The 20,390-nt window shown below is 42.3% G+C and overlaps 1 protein-coding gene across 1 annotated transcript in view; it reads right to left on the minus strand.

Annotated features, from left to right (window-relative positions):
• Positions 1–254: 254 nt before the first annotated feature.
• The window catches only part of si:dkey-103j14.5 (isoaspartyl peptidase/L-asparaginase), a 227,905-nt gene continuing 207,769 nt past the window's right edge, over positions 255–20,390 (minus strand). The window contains exon 7 of the mRNA XM_028820750.2: positions 255–528. Coding sequence (XP_028676583.2) covers positions 317–528 — 212 coding nt within the window. The 3' untranslated portion in view covers positions 255–316. The remainder of the gene's footprint in view (positions 529–20,390) is intronic.

Consider the following 20,390-nt stretch of genomic DNA (forward strand, 5'->3'; position numbering starts at 1 on the left):
AACGCATCACTTCCGGTTACGACATTAGAAGCGCATCACTTCCAGTTACGACGTCAGAAACACATCACTTCTAGCTACGATGTCAGAAACGCATCACTTCTGACTACGACATCAGAAACGCATCACGTCCGGTTACGACATCAGAAACGCGACATACTGCAGGTTGACACGCAACCCTTCAAGAGACGTCCAGGATTCCAAGTTGAGGAGATCCTTCATTACACATCAGTACACAAAGATGTCAATCGAGAACATTGTGCCATGTCCTAATTCTCTTTTATTCATATTTATATGCTTTACAGAAGCTTCTGCTCCCTTAAACTACCTGCAAGAGCTTCACTTCAACTTGGTTGGGGTTCAAACCGTAAGACAAAGTGGTTTCTTTGACGGAAGCCCAGGCCATTCTCTCTGTGGTAAATCTTGCTGTCCAGTCTCCTGCACGGCCCACCACAATCGCACCGCCTCCTCCACCGACCCTGCTGCCCATGTAGTGAAGTCCTTCCTCGGCGGCTTCTTCTGCCGATTTTCCTGTAGGAGAGAAAAGTTTTTTTGGCATGAGTGCCCAATGCAATGAGATTCTGACTTTGACATCTCCACAAGATGATGACAGTAACATAAGAGGAACAAAAAGCAAACATATTGTAGTGGGGTGAAAGCAGACTGCCAGCGGTGCCAATTGGGCAAAAAAATGAAAGGAACTAAAATTCAACACTCCAGAGTGCTTTCTTCATCAATTACACGACTTTCCAATCTGACATTGGTTTTATATGGAGGTGATTTCTGTCTCGGTTTAGTGCAGAAGCTTGGTCACCATCAAAATGAGACACTGTCCTCCTAGAGTGGTCTCCTTTAATACAGTCAGGTCCCTAAGTATGCGGACAGTGACACCATTTTCATAATCTCTGTGTGCCACCACAATGGATTTGAAATGAAGAAATCCTTACACGGTTGTAATGTTGGCTTTCAGCCAAGGGTTTAACAAAAATAATGTATGACAGCCACTTTTATCTATGGCCCCCCATTTCCAGGGGTTCAAAAGTATTTGAACATTTGACTGACCAGCTATCCCATAGCCAGGTCTGAGCAGGTCTCCCTCATTATTTCATTAACCATTAAGCAGGAAGAAGGTCTGCAGTTGATTCCAAGTGTGGGATTTGCATGTGGAAGCTGTCACTGTGAACTCTCAATGTGAGGTCCATGTGAGTAAAAACAGGCCACCATTAGGCCGAGAAAACAAAACAAACCCATCAGAGAGAGACAGCAGAAACACCAGGAGTGGTCAAGTCAACCGTTTGGTAGAATCTTAAAGAGAAGGAACACACGGGTAAGCTCAGCAACATCAGATGTTCTGGACAACCACAGAAGACTGTGCTGGATGATCTCAGAATTCTGTCCTTGGTGATGAAGAACCCCATCATGACATTTAGCCAAACCAAGACCGCTCTCTGGGAGGAAGACCTGTCTACAATCAAGAGAAGACTTGATGAAATTAAAGACAGAGGGTTTACCATAAAGTGCAGACCACTGGGACATCTCAAGCATAGGAAGGACAGATCAGACTTTGACAGAAAATGTTTAAAAAAGCAGACAAATGAAATTAAGATCAATTTGAACCAGAATAATGGATAGAGAAGAGTATGGAGAAGAGAAGGAACGGCTCCTGATCTGTAGCATATCATATCATCTGTGAGACATGGTGGAGGTCATGTTATGGCCTGATCATGCATGGTTGCCAGTGGAAGTTGGTCACTGGTGTAGGCAGGGCTGTGATTGTTTCAGGCCTTAAATGCAAGTAGAGGTATTTTAAAATCAATTCTAAAGGACACTGGCAGCCAGTGTAAAGATACTAGTATTGGGGTTACAGTATATACTTTATACAGGGAGAGATCCTGAATATTCTGCTGTTAACTCCAGTTAGGATGAAGCAATCTGGACCACAAAAATCCACTCTATACCTTGACATTTGTGTAATCGATGGCATTACATGCAATGTTGGACGTGGTTTCCATTTTCTGCCAGACAGATTTCGAAGCAAACATCTCTCTGAATAGCAGCAATTTCACATTGGATGTTTTCCTTCAAATCTTCCACAGTGTTGTTCCGATTGTGAAGACTCCAAAGGAAGAAGTCTGGTGGAGTCAGATCCAGTGACTGTGGTGGCTAAAGCCCCCTGTTGCCGAAGAAGGACTCCATTTCTGCCATGCTCCTTGCCGATATGTGACGCATTGCTCCATCTTGCTGGAAGTCATCTTCCATTAACTCGCGATCATCCAGTTGATTCTGACATCGCTTGGTGAAATCCCAATTGGTTTGCACCATGAAGAGAACACGCTGCTTGAGACTGTACACCACCATCCTGATGAGAAGTCGAGTGACTGAGTGCACCCAGAAGTTAAACGTCACGATTGCTGTCTGGCGTCTACCTCATCGCTCTGACGTAGGGACATCCCAGCTTGTTCGAAGCTCCATGTACTGAGGAGCACATTGCACGTTGTTTTGTTCAGATTGCTTCGTCCTACCGACACATTACAGAATATTCGGGGCCTCTTTCGAGTGAACCTCCCTGTATATTTTTTCCTTTTGTTAAAAATTCTTGCTGCTGCATTTTGGACAAGCCGTAGTCGATTTATGTCATTTTTAGGCAGTCCTGATAGGAGAGCACTGCAGTAATCCATCCATCATCCATCCATCCATTATCCAACCCGCCATATCCTAACTACAGGGACACAGGGGTCTGCTGGAGCCAATCCCAGCCAACACAGGGCACAAGTCAGGAAACAAACCCCGGGCAGGGCACCAGCCCACTGTAGCATCCATCCATCATCCAACCCGCTATATCCTAACTACAGGGTCATGGGGGTCTGCTGGAGCCAAGCCCAGCTAACACAGGGTGCAAGTCAGGAAACAAACCCCGGACAGGGCGCCAGCCCACCGCAGGGCACACACACACACACACACCAAGCACACACTAGGAACAATTTAGAATTGCCAATGCACCTAACCTGCATGTCTTTGGACGATGGGAGGAAACTGGAGGACCCAAAGGAAACCCACGCAGACACGGAGAGAACATGGAAGCGAACCCAGGTCTCCTAACTACGAGGCAGCAGCGCTACCCACTGCGCCACCCACTGCAGTAATCTACTCGGCTAAATACAAACGCCATGTATTCATTTTATGGCATCTTTAAATGTTATAAGAGATCACACCCTTGTAATGTTTCTTCGATGGAAGAAAGCCGTCTGGTAATATTATTGATATGTGATCTGAAATGAAGGTCCGAGTCAACAATAGCACCAAAATTCTTGACCTCTGGGCCGGATGATTCATTTTGTTTCTAAGATCCTCACTTTCTTTATTGCTGCCAATTACTAACAATTCTACTTTTTCTTTCTTTAGTTTAAGGAAATTCTTATTCATCCATTCTGTTCTACTAGTAAGGCACTGGCTTCGAGTGTTTAGATCAGGGGTCTCCAAACACGTCGCTCGTGAGCTGCCAGTACCTCGCAACCCCTTTCCAAGTAGCTCGCCAAAGGGGTAATGAATCCTACATAAATTTGAAAACTTGATTAGTCAAATTAGGGGTGGACGATCTTTTTCCCCCCAGTAGTCCATTACATCCCTTGATATTTCTATTAAATAACATAACTGAAAGCTCACATTTTCTTTGTGTGTTTTTTAACTCTTTTAGGGCGACACAAAGGGTTGAGGGCGGTAAACGCTGTAAATGTCGATAAAACTCACTGTTACAATATAGGTGGACCCTCTTTGCTGGGAGGACTATTAGACCTGGTGACTTGATGTTGAATGCCTCTGTGTGCGTGAATAGCGTAGTTTAAACAACGTTTAGATTAGGGGTCTCCAACACGTCGAGTTACTGGTAGCTCACAACCCCTTTCCAAGTAGCTCGCCAAAGGGGTAATGAATCCTACATAAATTTGAAAACTTGATTAGTCACATCAGGGGTGGGCGATCTTTCCCAAAAATCATATCACGATCCTTTGAACACCAAATCACGATCCACAATCTGAATTGCAGTCTTTCTTTTCAATGTGGCGTACACTTAAGATAATATCCGGACTCCAACTCATCAAGACCTACGTAAGTAACACTTTATTTTAAATATCAAACAAAGTTGAATTCAATTGTTCTCTCGTTCGCTAGCTAAGCAGAGTTAAGGAACATGCACCGAAGCTGGCGCGTAAGTGAGGAAGGTCCCTCCTGTTGGCCCGCTGCGTGTTTCTCAGATTCGCTCAAACAAAGTGAACTACGATACACCGTGAAATGAGAGAAGTCGCAAAATCAACTGGAATGTTGAAGAAAATTACAGAAAAAAACCCGATCTAAATCCGTGAAGTAGCTCACTTGTGAAGAGCGGACAGACATACAGACATTGGATTTTATATATTATTTATTAGTAGACCTTCAACATAATGTGCAGTTAAAGTCTCAACAGCATTCTCAGCATTTCTGGAGCTTAGTAGAGCTGGATCACTATAAGAATCTTCACCAAGCAGCTCTGAAAATGTCTGCTTTGTTTGGGTCTCCATTCCTCTGAGAGTCTGACGTGAAGGTCATGAAATCAAAGTTCAGAACAAGACGGACAGACGAACATTGAAATGACTCCATAAGAGTGAACCTCAGTGGCTCCACTCCACCAGACACCTCAGTGCCAGTCATCTGACTAACTAAACAATGCATCACACATGCGACTGGACCTGTGAATAAAGTGACATGTGACAAAATGACAAAGGAATACGTCATATCGGTGTATTTGGAATTGCATTGTTACAGCATCCATCCATCCACTTTCCAACCCGCTGAATCTGAACACAGGGTCACGGGGGTCTGCTGGAGCCAATCCCAGCCAACACAGGGCACAAGGCAGGAACCAATCCTGGGCAGGGCGCCAACCCACCGCAGGACACACACAAACACACCCACACACTAGGGGGAATTTAGAATTGCCAATCCAGCTAACCTGCATGTCTTTGGACTGTGGGAGGAAACCCACGTAGACACAGGGAGAACATGCAAACTCCACGCAGGGAGGACCCGTGAAGCGAACCCAGGTCTCCTTACTGCGAGGCAGCAGTGCTACCACTGCACCACCGTGCCACCTTGTTACAGCATTCATGTTAAAATTCAATAGTGTGAGCTACACTAGAAAATGCACACAGACATACAAAATGCACTTGCAGGTGAACTAAATATTTTTTGAGATGTTTTAATGCAAAATGTGAGTTGTGGACGCCAACATTTTGTAAATCCAGCCATCCATCCATTTTCCAACCCGCTGAATCTGAACACAGGGTCAAGGGGGTCTGCTGGAGCCAATCCCAGCCAACACAGGGCACAAGGCAGGAACCAAGCCCGGGCAGGGTGCCAACCCACCGTACCATTTTGTAAATGTTCAGGCAAAACAAGCATATTCAGTTTGTTTGGGTTGAAATAAGCTATGAGAATAAATGTTAGTAAACATGAGGAGCTCTCAGCCATTTTCATTTTGTAAAAGTAGCTCTCAGGGGGGAGAAAAGGTTGGAGACCCCTGGGTTAGAGCCTCGGGGCCGTCAAACGTCAGCAGAGCTCCGGTCGTTTACATCCCACTGGCCTGACAGAAGCCTCAAACAACATCAGACGAATAAACCCATCCGTCCATCTGAAAAAGCCCGCGTGCTCCCGCTGAGTTTCAAAAACCTGCTCTTGGAAGTGAAGCCCAGAAATGAAAAGACAACTATTGACTTTTAATGAGAGAGGATTGATTTTTGGATGAAACCGTTTCACCCTTAAGCTACGTTACCCAATGGCAGCACATAAACAGTAGGTTCTCTCTGAAAATCATTTGTAATGGAAATCAAAGGACGTTTCGCATTCCATAATGAAATATTAACATTGTGCTAATTTTGATGAATTATAAATGCCAACCTGCAAACTGGCGGAATGCAGAAAAAAAACACATTTACATTATGAAGGTGGTCCTTTTGTGTGGAAAATTCTGTCTAATAAAAATCTTGAACAAATTCTATTAATGGTCGGAGCGGCACAGTGGCTCAGCAGTTAACGCTGCCGCCTTATAGCCCTGGAGTGCCAGGTTCAAATGCCCCTTTGTGCTGTTCTCCATACGTCCTTATGGGTTCTTCTCCAAGTTTTCTGAGTTGTCTTCTACTTCCAAAGAAGTGCTGGGTGAATCTGTGTTTCCAAATTGCCCGTGTGCAGTGCTTGAAGTGGGACGGTACTCGTTATTGGCTCCTTGTGGAACTTCTATGTAGAGTCTCAGCACCTTCTCTCACACTCCAAATTCATCATTAAAGACATCTTTATAATGCATTTGTGAAAAATTAACAAACAAAGACAAAAATAAGAATTGGGGAAGCTTCCCCATATAATGTCCTGGCAGATGAGTTGTTAAAAAATGACTGATTTCTCTCATAATTGTATAAAATACATGAGACAAAATAGTACAGTTGAGGGTTCTTTATATATCATAGCAGAAGGAACTGGAGGTGACGTCTGTTGTGGGGTACAAAATCTGTACATTTTGGTTTACATTTCCATCATATTTTGTTCAAGACAAGACAACAGATGAACTACATTCAGGACACATCAAAGTATTTCCTCTTCCCAGTTATACCTCACGTTTTAAACAGCTGTTCCAACAAAGAAAGGAAGACATGCTGGTGGCTCAGGCTATCGATTACTTTATAACCTGAGAAAAGACGGACATCTAATTATTTTACAGCCTGGGAAAGGAAGACCTGCCGATACCACAGAGAACATCAAAAAAAAAAGTTTTATTGTTTGGGAAAATGGACAGCGAATTCATTCATCATGACAGCCAGCCAACAAGAATAATCTAACAATCACGTCTTGCAAAACCCCCCGGTAGAATTTTAGAATAAATATGCCTCGTCTGAAGATCGACACAGGAGGGAGGAAGATGAAGGGACAAATACGTCAGAAGAGGGCACCGACAACGTGCCGCCATTTCCATCTGGTCGTAAGAAAAGCATCTCATGAACAACTACGAGTGCTCAATCACAAGCCACCTGTGACATTCACCCTTGTCATCTTTACTTTATCGTAAGCTTTTTTCTAAAGACTATATATATCCAGACTTTTCTATCAGTCCTATTTTCTATTATTTTTTGTTCCAGTGGTATTATTATTATTCCTGTAATAAATACCACACTGCTTTTAACTTTCTAGGCATTGTCTTCATGTCTAGACTGATTGAAGTAATAAGGTAGATTTCTTTGAGCACCTGGTGCAGCCGGAGGTTTGCCATACGCTCCGTGCTGAGAGGTTTATTAAGGCTGAGGGTGTGAGCTCCACCCAATAGTAGAGAACAGGACATAAAGTAAGGCATTCTGGGCTGATAAATGGCTGATAGTCAAGAGTGCTGAGCCTTTGTGTGTTTAAATGTATTCTTGTAGACCAAAAGTAATATTTAGGTCTGAGATATCATTAAAACTTTGTATGTTGTTCGTGCCGATAATAAGTAAGTCTCTTCAAGTGCTGAGAGAGTGACAGGCTGTGTTATTTATAAGGCACTTGTGTGGTTTAAAGTGCTAGAGGCTAACCAGCTGTGTGTGTGTCACTCACGGGGCACTGTTGTGATTAGGGACTGTGTGTATGCGTATAGTTATGTGTGTGTGTGTGTTACTCTTAAAGTGCAACAGTAGACCAACCCGATAACGAACTTGATGAGTACGCTTGCCCTTGAAGAAAACAGGTAAAGGGTAAGCAGAGGGAAATACCACGATAATACAACGTCGTTGGATACAGATAGAAGTGTTGTCATTTTTGGGGAGCCGTAAATGATGTTGCTGGGAACAGACTGGCGTGGAAAACAAGATTTATTCTTCTGCTGGTTTGTAGGAAGAGGAAGAAAGGCATTAGTACTCTGTTCCAGCTCCCCAGTCTCTCGATATTTCACTTAAAACTGGACCCTTTGGCTGTCCCCTAAGCACACACGTGTGACACGTTGCATGCACAGATCCTAAAGTGTTGTGAACGACCGCTCCCACCCCTTCCATGATCTTATCCCACTTCTTTCTGCCAGAAGGTACCATAACATCCAAAGCAGATCTGCAACAGCTTCTACCCCTTTCTGATCCTGATTTCTCTTTTTTGTCTATTTTGTTTGTTTTTTTGTATAAATGTTGTTATCTCATTTCTGTATGTCGATATATCTTCTACTGTGTTCCATGTGTTTTGTGGGTGTTCTCTCAAGAGGCAGGGCCACCTGCCCATCGCTATCAAGGGACTGCATTCAGCCCTATAAAAGGCTGAGGGAAACTCAGAGTCCCTTGCGGTTCATTGAATGTGTTAGGTGATTGGTGAGTTCTCTTGCGTTTATTGCTCTTTTTGATTAATTTTGAGTTATTCGTTTTTTTGTGATCTTTTGCTCCATCTGACACCATTCTTTTCATGTCTGTCTCCTAGCTGGTGGAACAAGTGGCCCACCTGCATCTGAACTGCTGACTGCTATGTTTCAGCCAGGGATTCCCTTACGTGCCTGGGCTTCAAGTTTCTCATTTATGTTTATTTTCTTAATTTTATTTTGTTTTCATTATTGATTATTTAGTTTCTGTATGTCGTTATATCTTCTGCTTTACTCCTTGTGTTTTGTGGGTGGTCCTCCAAGAGGCAGGGCCACCTGCCCGTCACCAAGAAGGGATTGCATTCAGTCTTATAAAGGCTAAGAGAAACTCAGAGTCCCTTGCGGTTCATTGAGGTGATTGGTGAGTTCTTTTGCGTTTGTTACCCTTTTTAATTTTGAGTTATTTGGCTTTTTGTGACCTTTTGCTCCATCTGACACCATTCTTTTCATGTCTATCTAATAGCTGGTGGAAGAAGCAGCCAACTGCCATCCGAACTGCTGACTGCTATGTTTCAGTCAGGGATTCTCTTACCTGCCTGGGCTTCAGGTTTCTCATTTATGTTTATTTTTTTTGTTTTGTTTTCATTATTAATTATTTAGTTTCTGTATGTCGTCATATCTTCTGCTTTACTCCTTGTGTTTTGTGGGTGGTCCCCCAAGAGGCAGGACACCTGCCCATCACTATCAAGGGACTGCATTCAGTCCTATAAAGGCTGAGGCCAACCCAGAGTCCCTTGCGGTTCATTGAGGTGACTGGCGTGTTTTCTTGCGTTTATCGCTCTTTTTAATTAATTGTGAGTTATGAGTTTTTTTTGTGACCCTTCTGCTCTTTCTTGTGACCGTTCTTTGGATTTCATATTGGGATCATCTACTTTGAAGGCATTGCCTACCGTGTCTTTTGTGCTCTTTGGGGCATCACTGTTTTGGGAGCATTTTTGTGAAATCTTTATATTTATAAACATTCTACATCTGCCCGTTCCCGACTAGCCGGGGTTTGATGATTTTCCCCCTCTAGTGGTTCAGTGAATGTCTGTCTAATTGATGGTTTTTGTTAAGTTCTCGTGACTAAGGAATTGTAACACGCTTGCCTTTTGTTCTGCACTCTTAACTTGCGGTGGTCAGTTTTGTACCCCTGTCCTGTAACACTTGTTCCCAAATAGCCCACTTGACTGATGTTTACTTGATTATGTTGACCTCATTGGGATAAAAAGATCCTGCTAAGCAGTTCATTGTAAATGTCACATGACTCCTGTTGCATAAACCCGTCTTCCCAATTGACTGTGTGGAGTTTGGCCAGCTTTCCTTCCACAGACATGCATGTTAGAGGAACTGGGATTCAGACCTGCCCTCGTCCCCAAGACCCTTGAAAATGGATAAAGTGGTTCAGTGGAATAAACTGGCATCCCCATGTCGGGGGGCTGATTCCTGCCACGTGCCCATCGCTGTCAGGACAGGATCAAGCTGTGCTCTAGTGATCAGCCGCATGGATGGACGGATAATCCACAGCCCTTCCCAGCGGCCTTTCATTGCGGTGTCTGCTGGAGCTGATAGGATGCGGGAGATTCAAACAGAGAGGAGGTGAGCTGCCTAGCTTTCAATGATCATGCAGAGTTCTGAAGGAGCATCTGCTGCATTTGAAAACTAAAAATAAAAACATATTATAGAGTGCAATCTGATTTTCCGGTCTATGCTGCCTAAGCTTTACAAAAACATGAGATAAAATGACAAGGTGACCTTCGATTATGAGACAGACTCACACAGCAACAGCACTGAAAATGTCATTTTTGCTTTTTTCAGATTTGGGCTTCAGATATCTGCGCCTCATGTGGACCACATAGTGGGGGACTTCACTGATCCCAAGGGGAAAGTGCAGGAGGAATGCTGTCCTGTTTCAAAAGGATTCAGACAGGCAGGTGTAGCGTTATTTACTTCAATATGACACAGTTTTTTTACATAGCACCTTTCCGCAACTTTGTAGGCGCAGTATGGTAGGGTGAGTTGGACCCCACATTTATACAGCTGGAGACATGGGCAGTGAAGTGACTCCAATGAGACCCTTCATTAAGCCATGGTCAGAGAACGGCCCTGCAGCACTCAGTGTCAATAAGATACAAAACGTTCATTTTATATAGTGCTTTTCCGCAGAAAACAACAGCTCAGGGTGCTTCACAGGTGTACAGTAGTAATGTACATGTGAGGATTTGAGAGTCAAGTGACTGAAACAGGAGCATACGGTGAACCAGTGGTGGTGCCGGAAACTCAACCTTCTGCTTCATAAAGAGGTAATTGTTATTCTATATAGCGCCTTCCCACAGTGAACAACATCCCATCTTTCTCTGAAGTGTAAGACTGCAAATACAGTTGCGATATTTATACATTTGGAGAACTGTTCAGTGAAAGGACCATGTTAGTCAGTGGTGGTGACTCAACATATGACCTGCCCTTATGCAATTAGTTTTGCTTATTTTTTTATATTGTGTCTTTCCCCAATAAATAACATTTCAATGCATTTCATTAATATAAAACAGTCATTTGTTTTCATACTTTTGACATCTAAAACAAGGAAAGTTGAAGCAGCTGTGTCAGGATCCCACAGTAAGTCTATGGTAGCGAGCGAGCCTGAACTGTTGTAGTTTATACTGAAACAGGCATTTATTTTATATAGCGCCTTCCCACTGTAAACAACACCCCAGTTTACTTACAAGATTACTCTCCATATGTCGGCCAATTGAAAATTACTGGGTAGCTGAATTCAATCAGCGATTCACACTGGGTCAGTGATGACGAATGACCCAGAAACCTCCAGCTTTACAAACCTCTTATTTTATATAGCGCCTTTCTGTAGTCTACAACATCTGGTGGCACAGTGGTAGTGCTGCTGCTGCTTTGCAGTAAGGAGACTGTGGAAGATTGTGGGTTCGCTTCCCGGTTCCCCCCTGTGTGGATAGCGCTTTGAGTACTGAGAAAAGCGCAATATAAATGTAATGAATTATTATTATCTCATTGTGCTTCATGGGGATAGATAGATAGATAGATAGATAGATAGATAGATAGATAGATAGATAGATAGATAGATAGATAGATAGATAGATAGATGAGAAAGGCACTATATGATAGATAGATAGATAGATAGATAGATAGATAGATAGATAGATAGATAGATAGATAGATAGATAGATAGATGAGAAAGGCACTATATGATAGATAGATAGATAGATAGATAGATAGATAGATAGATAGATAGATAGATAGATAGATAGATAGATAGATAGATAGATGAGAAAGGCACTATATAATAGATAGATAGATAGATAGATAGATAGATAGATAGATAGATAGATAGATAGATAGATAGATAGATAGATGAGAAAGGCACTATACAATAGATAGATAGATAGATAGATAGATAGATAGATAGATAGATAGATAGATAGATAGATAGATAGATAGATAGATAGATAGATAGATAGATGAGAAAGGCACTATATGATTGATAGATAGATAGATAGATAGATAGATAGATAGATAGATAGATAGATAGAAGGCACTATATGATAGATAGATAGATAGATAGATAGATAGATAGATAGATAGATAGATAGATAGATAGATAGATAGATGAGAAAGGCACTATGATAGATAGATAGATAGATAGATAGATAGATAGATAGATAGATAGATAGATAGATAGATAGATAGATAGATAAGAAAGGCACTATTAGATAGATAGATAGATAGATAGATAGATAGATAGATAGATAGATAGATAGATAGATAGATAGATAGATAGATGAGAAAGGCACTATATGATAGATAGATAGATAGATGAGAAAGGCACTATATAATAGATAGATAGATAGATAGATAGATAGATAGATAGATAGATAGATAGATAGATAGATAGATAGATAGATAGATAGATGAGAAAGGCACTATATGATAGATAGATAGATAGATGAGAAAGGCACTATATAATAGATAGATAGATAGATAGATAGATAGATAGATAGATAGATAGATAGATAGATGAGAAAGGCACTATGATAGATAGATAGATAGATAGATAGATAGATAGATAGATAGATAGATAGATAGATAGATAGATAGATAGATAGATAGATAGATAGATAGATAGATGAGAAAGGCACTATATGATAGATAGATAGATAGATAGATAGATAGATAGATAGATAGATAGATGAGAAAGGCACTATATGATAGATAGATAGATAGATAGATAGATAGATAGATAGATAGATAGATAGATGTGAAAGGCACTATATAATAAATAGATAGACAGATAGATAGATAGATGTGAAAGGCACTATATAATAACAACAGCACCGTTTGCATTTCTGTAGCACGTTTTCATACAATGAATGTGCTCAAGTTGCTTAACACAATATAAAAGGAGAGTTACAAGAGAAAAATCAATTTAGAAATAGTTATATATAACTAATAAATAATATATAAACCTAATTTATAAAGAATCAATATGCACTTACATGACACAGATATACAGGTCGTAGAATTCTGATTGATTGATACATTTTTTTAAGTCCAATCCCAGGGTCAGATGGTCAGGGAGGACTGAAAAAAAAAAAGACCACCCAGCCCCCACTTGGCAATCTACCTACCACGAAGGTGCTAAAGTCAGATTAATTATTTTTTAATTTTCATATTCCGACTCCACTACTTTTTTACAGGTTCTGTTATGTTACGGCCTTGTGCTAACATCATTTAAATTCATGTTTTCCCTGATCAAGTAACATTCAGTACCCCAGGATTTTTGAACTTTTTAAAAGGTGGCCTCTCCCAGTGACACGACCATCCAGCCCCCCTTTGCGATGGCCCTTGTCATTTGGCTCAGCTGTGTTCGATTCTATTGTTTCTTATTTCAAGACCCCCTTGTGATTAATTCAATCGATTTGACTGAGCAGGAATGGCACACGCCGCTGCACGGCGGTCCTCTTATTTCGTGCCACTGTATGCTGCGATGTGTTGTATGGATGGTCCGACAATGAGCCGCTCGACTTGAGTTGACTTGCTATGTAATTATAATAAACGTTCCATCTGCTCCACGTTACGACGGTTCAGAGCCTCTGGGTGGAATGGCAGTCCAGCATGGATGCTCTAAATTCACCGATGTTTAGATTGGCTAACCTAAAACACAGACATCTTTGAGATAAGGAGAGAAACCTGAACTTGTGGATCACACGGGACGAAGGCCCAAAGCTCATATAAGGCGTGTCCGAGCCGTGACTTGAAGTCTGGCGCTGTACCCTCGGTGCCAACTTCTTTATTGATTTCATCTGTTTATTGAAATCCTGAGATTTGGAAGTAACAGCAACAAGACAGGACTCGGTCCAGGGTGAGAGACACACACACCTTTGATTTTATTCATTTTTTTATTTCGACAAGATGCATTAGAAATGATGTCATATTCCCTGCTGCAAATATTACATGCAAAACAATTCAATAAATAAATTAGCACAGATTTGTATTTGCTCTTTAAATGCATTCATTGCACAAAATCTAATGAGGGTCACGGTCAATAATATTGGGAGGTCAGACTTGTTCACTGTGCCTAGCGTAGTGTTAATAATCATGTGGAGGATGTAATGGATTATCAATATTTTTTAATTACTAAAACAGAGTGAAACAGAACAAAGTCATTAGTGTGCATGTGGACGATCGTGTCCTGTTTGTCCCGCCGCCCCCCCTCCGTCAGTCGCCCAGTGGCGCGCTCCACGGGGTTTCTGGATTATCAAATACGCCGCAGGGCTCAGTCGTCCATCATGGCGTTCAACTTTCTATCTGCTGCAGTAGTTCTGACGTCGGACAGACATTTTCTCTGAGCACAGCCTCTTGAAATTTCACCTGCATTGCTTTCTTGCATATTTGACATCCTGGCACAGCATGGTGGCACAGGGATTGGTGCTGCTGCTGCGGCCTCACAGCATCAGAGACGTGGATTGCAACTTAACAAGGACAAGCTGGTGACCCAGCGGAGGGGGACAAGTCTGCTCATTCTCTTGGTGTCTGCGCGGGGTTTTCTAACTGGTATTCCACTTGTCTTCTGTGCCCACTTTTTCTCATTTCTGACTGTGGCAGCTTACAAGATCATAGTGAGTTACAGCTGTTTATTAGGCAAGTGCTGGTCCATCGTTCCTTATTCCAATCACTAATATACAGCGGAATCAGAAAGGATCCTGACCCTGACTCACTTTCTGCACATTTTATTGAGTTGTGGAGTTAATTATAAATGAACAAGTTTGCCATTTTTGCCCTTCAGTCTACACTTAATGACCCATAATGACGTGTTTTAAGAAGGGCATCACTGGGTGGGCACTCCCTACCTTCCAGGACATCTATTCTAAGCAATCATTCCGACCAGGGAAAAGAAAATGATTCGTGACAGCAGCCATCCCCTTTTCTGGGCCTAAAGTCCACTTGAGAGGGTCCGAGGAGGAAGTTCTGCCCCCAGCCCATCTACATCTTGAATAAGGGAAGCATCCACAACTGCATGATGCCCTATTCTTAACTCCATTACATTAAGTTATTTATTTAGTTAAGAGAGTAAATCAAGGAGTAAAAGCAATTTGAAAACTATGCGGTAACTGAAGCTTACACAATGCAACCCGCTGGCAATGGCTTATGGGTAGTCTGAACACGCACAGCGCAGCACTCCGCTGTTAATCTAGTTGATGCCAAGCTCAAATGAACATGGACGCTCTGCTTCGGGGTTGCACCATTCTTCAACAACGTGCCATAGTGAGATTTCTTTGGGCAGAGGAAGTGAAACCTGCTGAAATTCACTGATTCACTTTTGGTATGGGACGCTTAAAAGCTGTGTTAATTGTTTGTGATACGCCATCTGTGGGAATGACAAATGCAATGCATAGGTCTCTGTGATATGTCATTTGGTATAGGATTTGTAAAAGCAGGGTTAATGTTTGTGATGTGCCAGAAGTTGGAATGACAAATGCAATGCATATGTCTCTGTTATATGTCATTTGGCATATGATTCTTAAAAGCAGTGTTAATTGTTTATGATGTGCCATCTGTGGGAATGACAAATGCAATGCACATGTCTCTGTGATATGTCATTTGGTATAGGATTTGTAAAAGCAGGGTTAATGTTTGTGATGCGCCATTTGTTGGAATGACAGAGACATAAGAACCAGGTGGACATGGAGACACACGGACACTTATCCTTTTACTAGCTGCGTTACCCATCTAAGACGGGTTGAAATCTAAGTAATCGATGCAGACCTCTGCATTAATGTTTGCAGTGCACCATGCAATGAATATTTCTTTGTTATATGCCATCTGGTATGGGATTCACAAAAGCAGTGCTAATGTAAGTAATGAGCCATCTGTTGGAATGACAAATGCAATGTTTTTCATTACTTAAAATGTTTATGATGTGGTATCTGTTGGAATGAGACAGACATAGCATCTGAACAGATAAACAGACAGATATGTAGGTGGGAAAGATCACTTTGCATTGATATCAGAGTATCAGTGAAATCTATGTAATCAACATAGATCGTAAACCTCAGCATTAACATTTGCAGTGCACAAGGCAAAGCATTTGTCTCTGTTACGATGTAAGTGCCTTTTGGTATGGGATTCACATAAGCAGTGTTGATGTTTGTGATATGCCATCTGTTGGAATGACAAATGCAATTCACTTTATTAATGAAAATGTTTGTGATGCTCCATCTGTTGGAATGAGAAATGCAATGCATTTTATTATTAAAAATGTTTGTGATGCGCCATCTATTGGAGTGACAAATGCAGTTCATTTTAATATAACTAATGTTTGTGATGTGCCATCTGTTGGAATGACAGAGACAGAGGACCTGGATGAACACACACAGACAATTATACAGTACTTTAGTTAAGGTGGTTAGGATCATTTTGTTATGATACCAGTTGTCACGCACGTGCGTCTAGGGGGCTGCGGAAAGACCCGACGAGCAGCGTACAACAGTCTGCCAGGGGATGGAGACGGGGCACTAACCTTTCTTTCTCTTATTCCTGCAGAAAGCCAGACGCAGTGCCGCCTTAAACGCTCTCAAGATGCCATTTAATCCACCCGTAACCACTTCCGCATTTCCATCCCTTCCTCTGGCCTGACCTGATGACATCACCTACCCATAAAACACCTTGGTTCCTCCCAGCATTCCAGTCACCAGCTTCCGGTCCCACCTTATTTAAGTTCCCCTCTGCGAAGGGATGATGTTCTTGGTTGGACGCATGTTTGAAAGAATAATTGATTTAATTTATAGTTTTGATAGTATACGGGGCCGGAAACCCCAACCCCTTATGTGTGTCTTGACTTTTATTTACACAGTCTAAGATGTTTTGAAATCTAAGCAATCAAAGTAGACCTCAGTATTATTGTTTGCGGTGCACAAAATGCAATGCATATGTTTCTGTCATGTGCCATTTGGTACGGGATTTGTATAAACAGTGTTGATGTTTGTGATGCGCCATCTGTTGGAATGACAAATGCAATGCACTTTATTTATAAAAATTCTTGTGATGTACCATCTGTTGGAATGAGAAATGCAATGCATTTTTGGAATGACAGAGACATAGCATCTAGATGGACACATAGACACTTATCCTTTAATTAACGTGGGAAGGATCACTTTGCTATGATACTAGTCTAAGATGTTTTGAAATCTATGTAATTAACGTTTGCAGAGCACCATGTAATGCATATGTCTCTGTGATATGCCATTTGGTATGGGATTCGTATAAGCAGGGTTGATGTTTGGGATGCGCCATCTGTTGGAATGACAAATACAATGCACTTTATCAATAAAAATTCTTGTGATGCACCATTTGTTGGAATGACAGAGACACAGCAACCAGACGGACACAGAGATACACAGACACATGGACACTTACCGTTTTATTAAGGTGGGTTCCTCACAAAATCCAAGGATTGCCGGTGTACTTAAAGTAACGGGCCATAATTATGAACATAACAAAACATACATTAAAAATATGAAAAATAATTTAACAATGACAAAAACATAAAATACACACACATACAGACCCTTGCATAACAACTGTCTTGTGCCCAATGGTGACACGACACACTGCAGCTTCCTGTGACCCCAAATATTTTTAACTGGGTGACAAGCTCATTTTTTTTTTTCATTTCACATGAACTTTCAGGGTCAGCCGCTGTACAGCACCCCTGGAGCACATTCTTTTTCACGTTAAGAGCATCGCTCAAGAGCCCACCGGAGCAGGATCCCTTCTGGCAGTAACGGGATTTGAACCGGCAACCTTCCAGATACCAGTGCAGATCCTTAGCCTCCGAGCCACAACTCCGCCCTTTTATGTAATATTTAATAATCTTGGTCAGTTTAAAGAATTCTGTCCAAATGTAAAGCGTAACAAAGAGTAGCTTTATAGGGCGTGTGAACAGAGCGAGTGACTCTTCATGGATATTTAACTTCAAAGAAAGGGGGTGAGCATCAGAAAACTCAGAAAGCATTAAAATGAACGTGTTTGCCATTAAGCCATTCCCCGACCAGATTCCAAAATAAAACGGAATATTCATGCCAAATACATGGCTGCTCAGTAGTTTCTATATTAAATGAATATTCATTATATTCAAAATTAAATCACATCCTGCAAAATTCCTCGGAGAATTAAATGTCATTAAAAAATTCAGTTGGAGATCCATTGTTTTAGATCAGATTGGAGGGAAGACGGCATTTGCTCAAACTTTTTTCTTAAAGAAGCTGCATCCGTAGCTGAGCCAGTGGCGTCACTAAAATGCGATGGGCCCCCGGTGCAAAACGATAAAATAGCCCCCCCCCCCCCCCCAATTGAAATCCAATTGTCAAGCATACACGCAACATAAGAAAATTGACAAACGAGAGGAAACCGTTCAGTGCACTGGGCTCCCTTGTTTAACTAATGGCTTCAGATCCTTCTTAAAGGCTGCCAAGGTTTCTTCTTCAACCCCAAGTGTCTCAGTTGTTTCATTCCCGATTCCCACAACTCTTTGAATAAAGAAGAGCTCCCTGACTTCAGTATTAAACACACTTCCTCTTAATGTCCACTGGTATCCTTGAGCACGTCATTCACCATTGGATCCCCTTTATCGATACCTTTGAGGGTCTTGAATACCTGGATAAGCCCCCCAATCTACACTCTCCGAGCCTGTCACTGTTTGACATGTCCTGGTCACTGTCCCCCGCACTCCTTCAAGGGCTGTTCAGTTTGTCTCGTGGCGGCCGGAGCTGCACACACTACTTCAGATGTGGTCTCACTAGTGTGTTACACAGAACATCCTTCATTTTATATTAAACAGTTTTTAGGATGTAGCACTGTGGCCATTAGGGGGCGCCACTGAGCCCCAAAACTTACGCCACAACAGTCCCAGTTCAAATGAACGTTTTATTTTCAGGAAATGTCTTTCTTCCATATATGAAATAATCAAAATCTCTTTTGACTGCCTCCACACCTCCCAGGAGACCTTTGTCCTCCCTCCTCACTCGACTTGGACACACTGGATTGAGGCGCAGTGGCTTCTGTTAACTCTCGACCCGGAAGTACCATCACCATACACTCATGAAATGCTTCCAGGGCAGGGTGGGACCTCTGTGAAGGACACGTGATGCTTCAGCAGGGCTTGAATCACAGTGTTTGCGTGACTTTTATTTTGATAAGTGTGATAAGAATGAACGCCAGACATCATAAAGGTTTGGGGCAGCCACCCGTATAATATGCCCTGGCTGCAAAAGGTTGAGATTTAGAACAGAGTTGTTCACAAGACTAAGTGGAAAAAACAACTGATTAACTGGAAGCAAGATGGCAGCTTTAAAGACACATAGAGGAAGTGATGTCATGGGGGGGGGGTGGCTGTGAGAGAACTGAAGGTGATGTCATTCAAGGTGCAAGAAACCAGAAGTGATGTCGTCGGGACCGGAAGGGTGCCACCGAGAGCACCAGAATGAGAAATTATGTCATTGTCATTGTCAAATTATGTCATTATGGCAGTGACGTCATTCAAGATGCCAGAATGGGAAGTGATGTCATTGGGACCAGAAGGGTGCCATCGAGAGCACCAGAATGAGAAGTGATGTCATCGGGACAGGCAGTGATGTCATTCAAGGTGCCCGAAACCGGAAGTGATGTCGTCGGGACTGGCAATGACATCATTCAAGGCGCCAGAACCGGGAAAGTGATGTGATCAGGACCGGAAGGGCGCCATCGAGGGTGCCAGGACCTGGTGGGATTTCCCGGGAATGGTCTGCATGGAACTGAGAAAGACAGTCAGCACACCTTGCCACCCCCTGGTCTGTTGTGGTATTCCCATTACTCAGACCCTTTAGCTGCCTTCTACTCGCACGTCATTTGTTAGTTGTGCAGTTTTTTTGCCAGGAAAAGGAAAGGAAAATGGCGACATACTGTATGGGGTTAACAAACAAGCACTGAAAAGTGAACAAGGGTGTTCATTTCTCTGTGTTATATGTAAAACAAAGACACCCAATAACTTATCAAATTAAAAGTCACGCAAACACTGTGATTCAAGCCCTGTTGAAATGAACGATTTATTTTCAGGAAATGCCTTTCTTCCATAATCTACATATATAATTCACTAAAGCAGCCAACCATGGGCAGGCAAGACGCAAGACAGAGCCCTGCCCGCCAACAATTCACTAAAGCAGCCGACCATGGGATACGCACGACAGAGCCACGCCCATGGCAGGCAAGACACAAGACAGAGCCACGCCCATAATTCACTAAGGCAGCCCAAGCAGCCGACCATGGGCAGGCAGAGAGACGCACACACACACACACACACACACAGGCGCGCGAGAGAGACATACAGACACACACATGCATGAGAGAGAGGGAGAGCTGGACGCATACGACAGAGAAGGCAGTTAAAGAATGCACTGGGCTTGATTTTGTTTTCACTTCTGTTTACAGCGATCAGTTCGTAGCGTGCATTGTTGCAATGTTA

This window comes from Erpetoichthys calabaricus, chromosome 15 (genome assembly GCF_900747795.2).
Source record: "Erpetoichthys calabaricus chromosome 15, fErpCal1.3, whole genome shotgun sequence".
NCBI classification, from domain to species: Eukaryota; Metazoa; Chordata; class Cladistia; order Polypteriformes; family Polypteridae; genus Erpetoichthys; species Erpetoichthys calabaricus.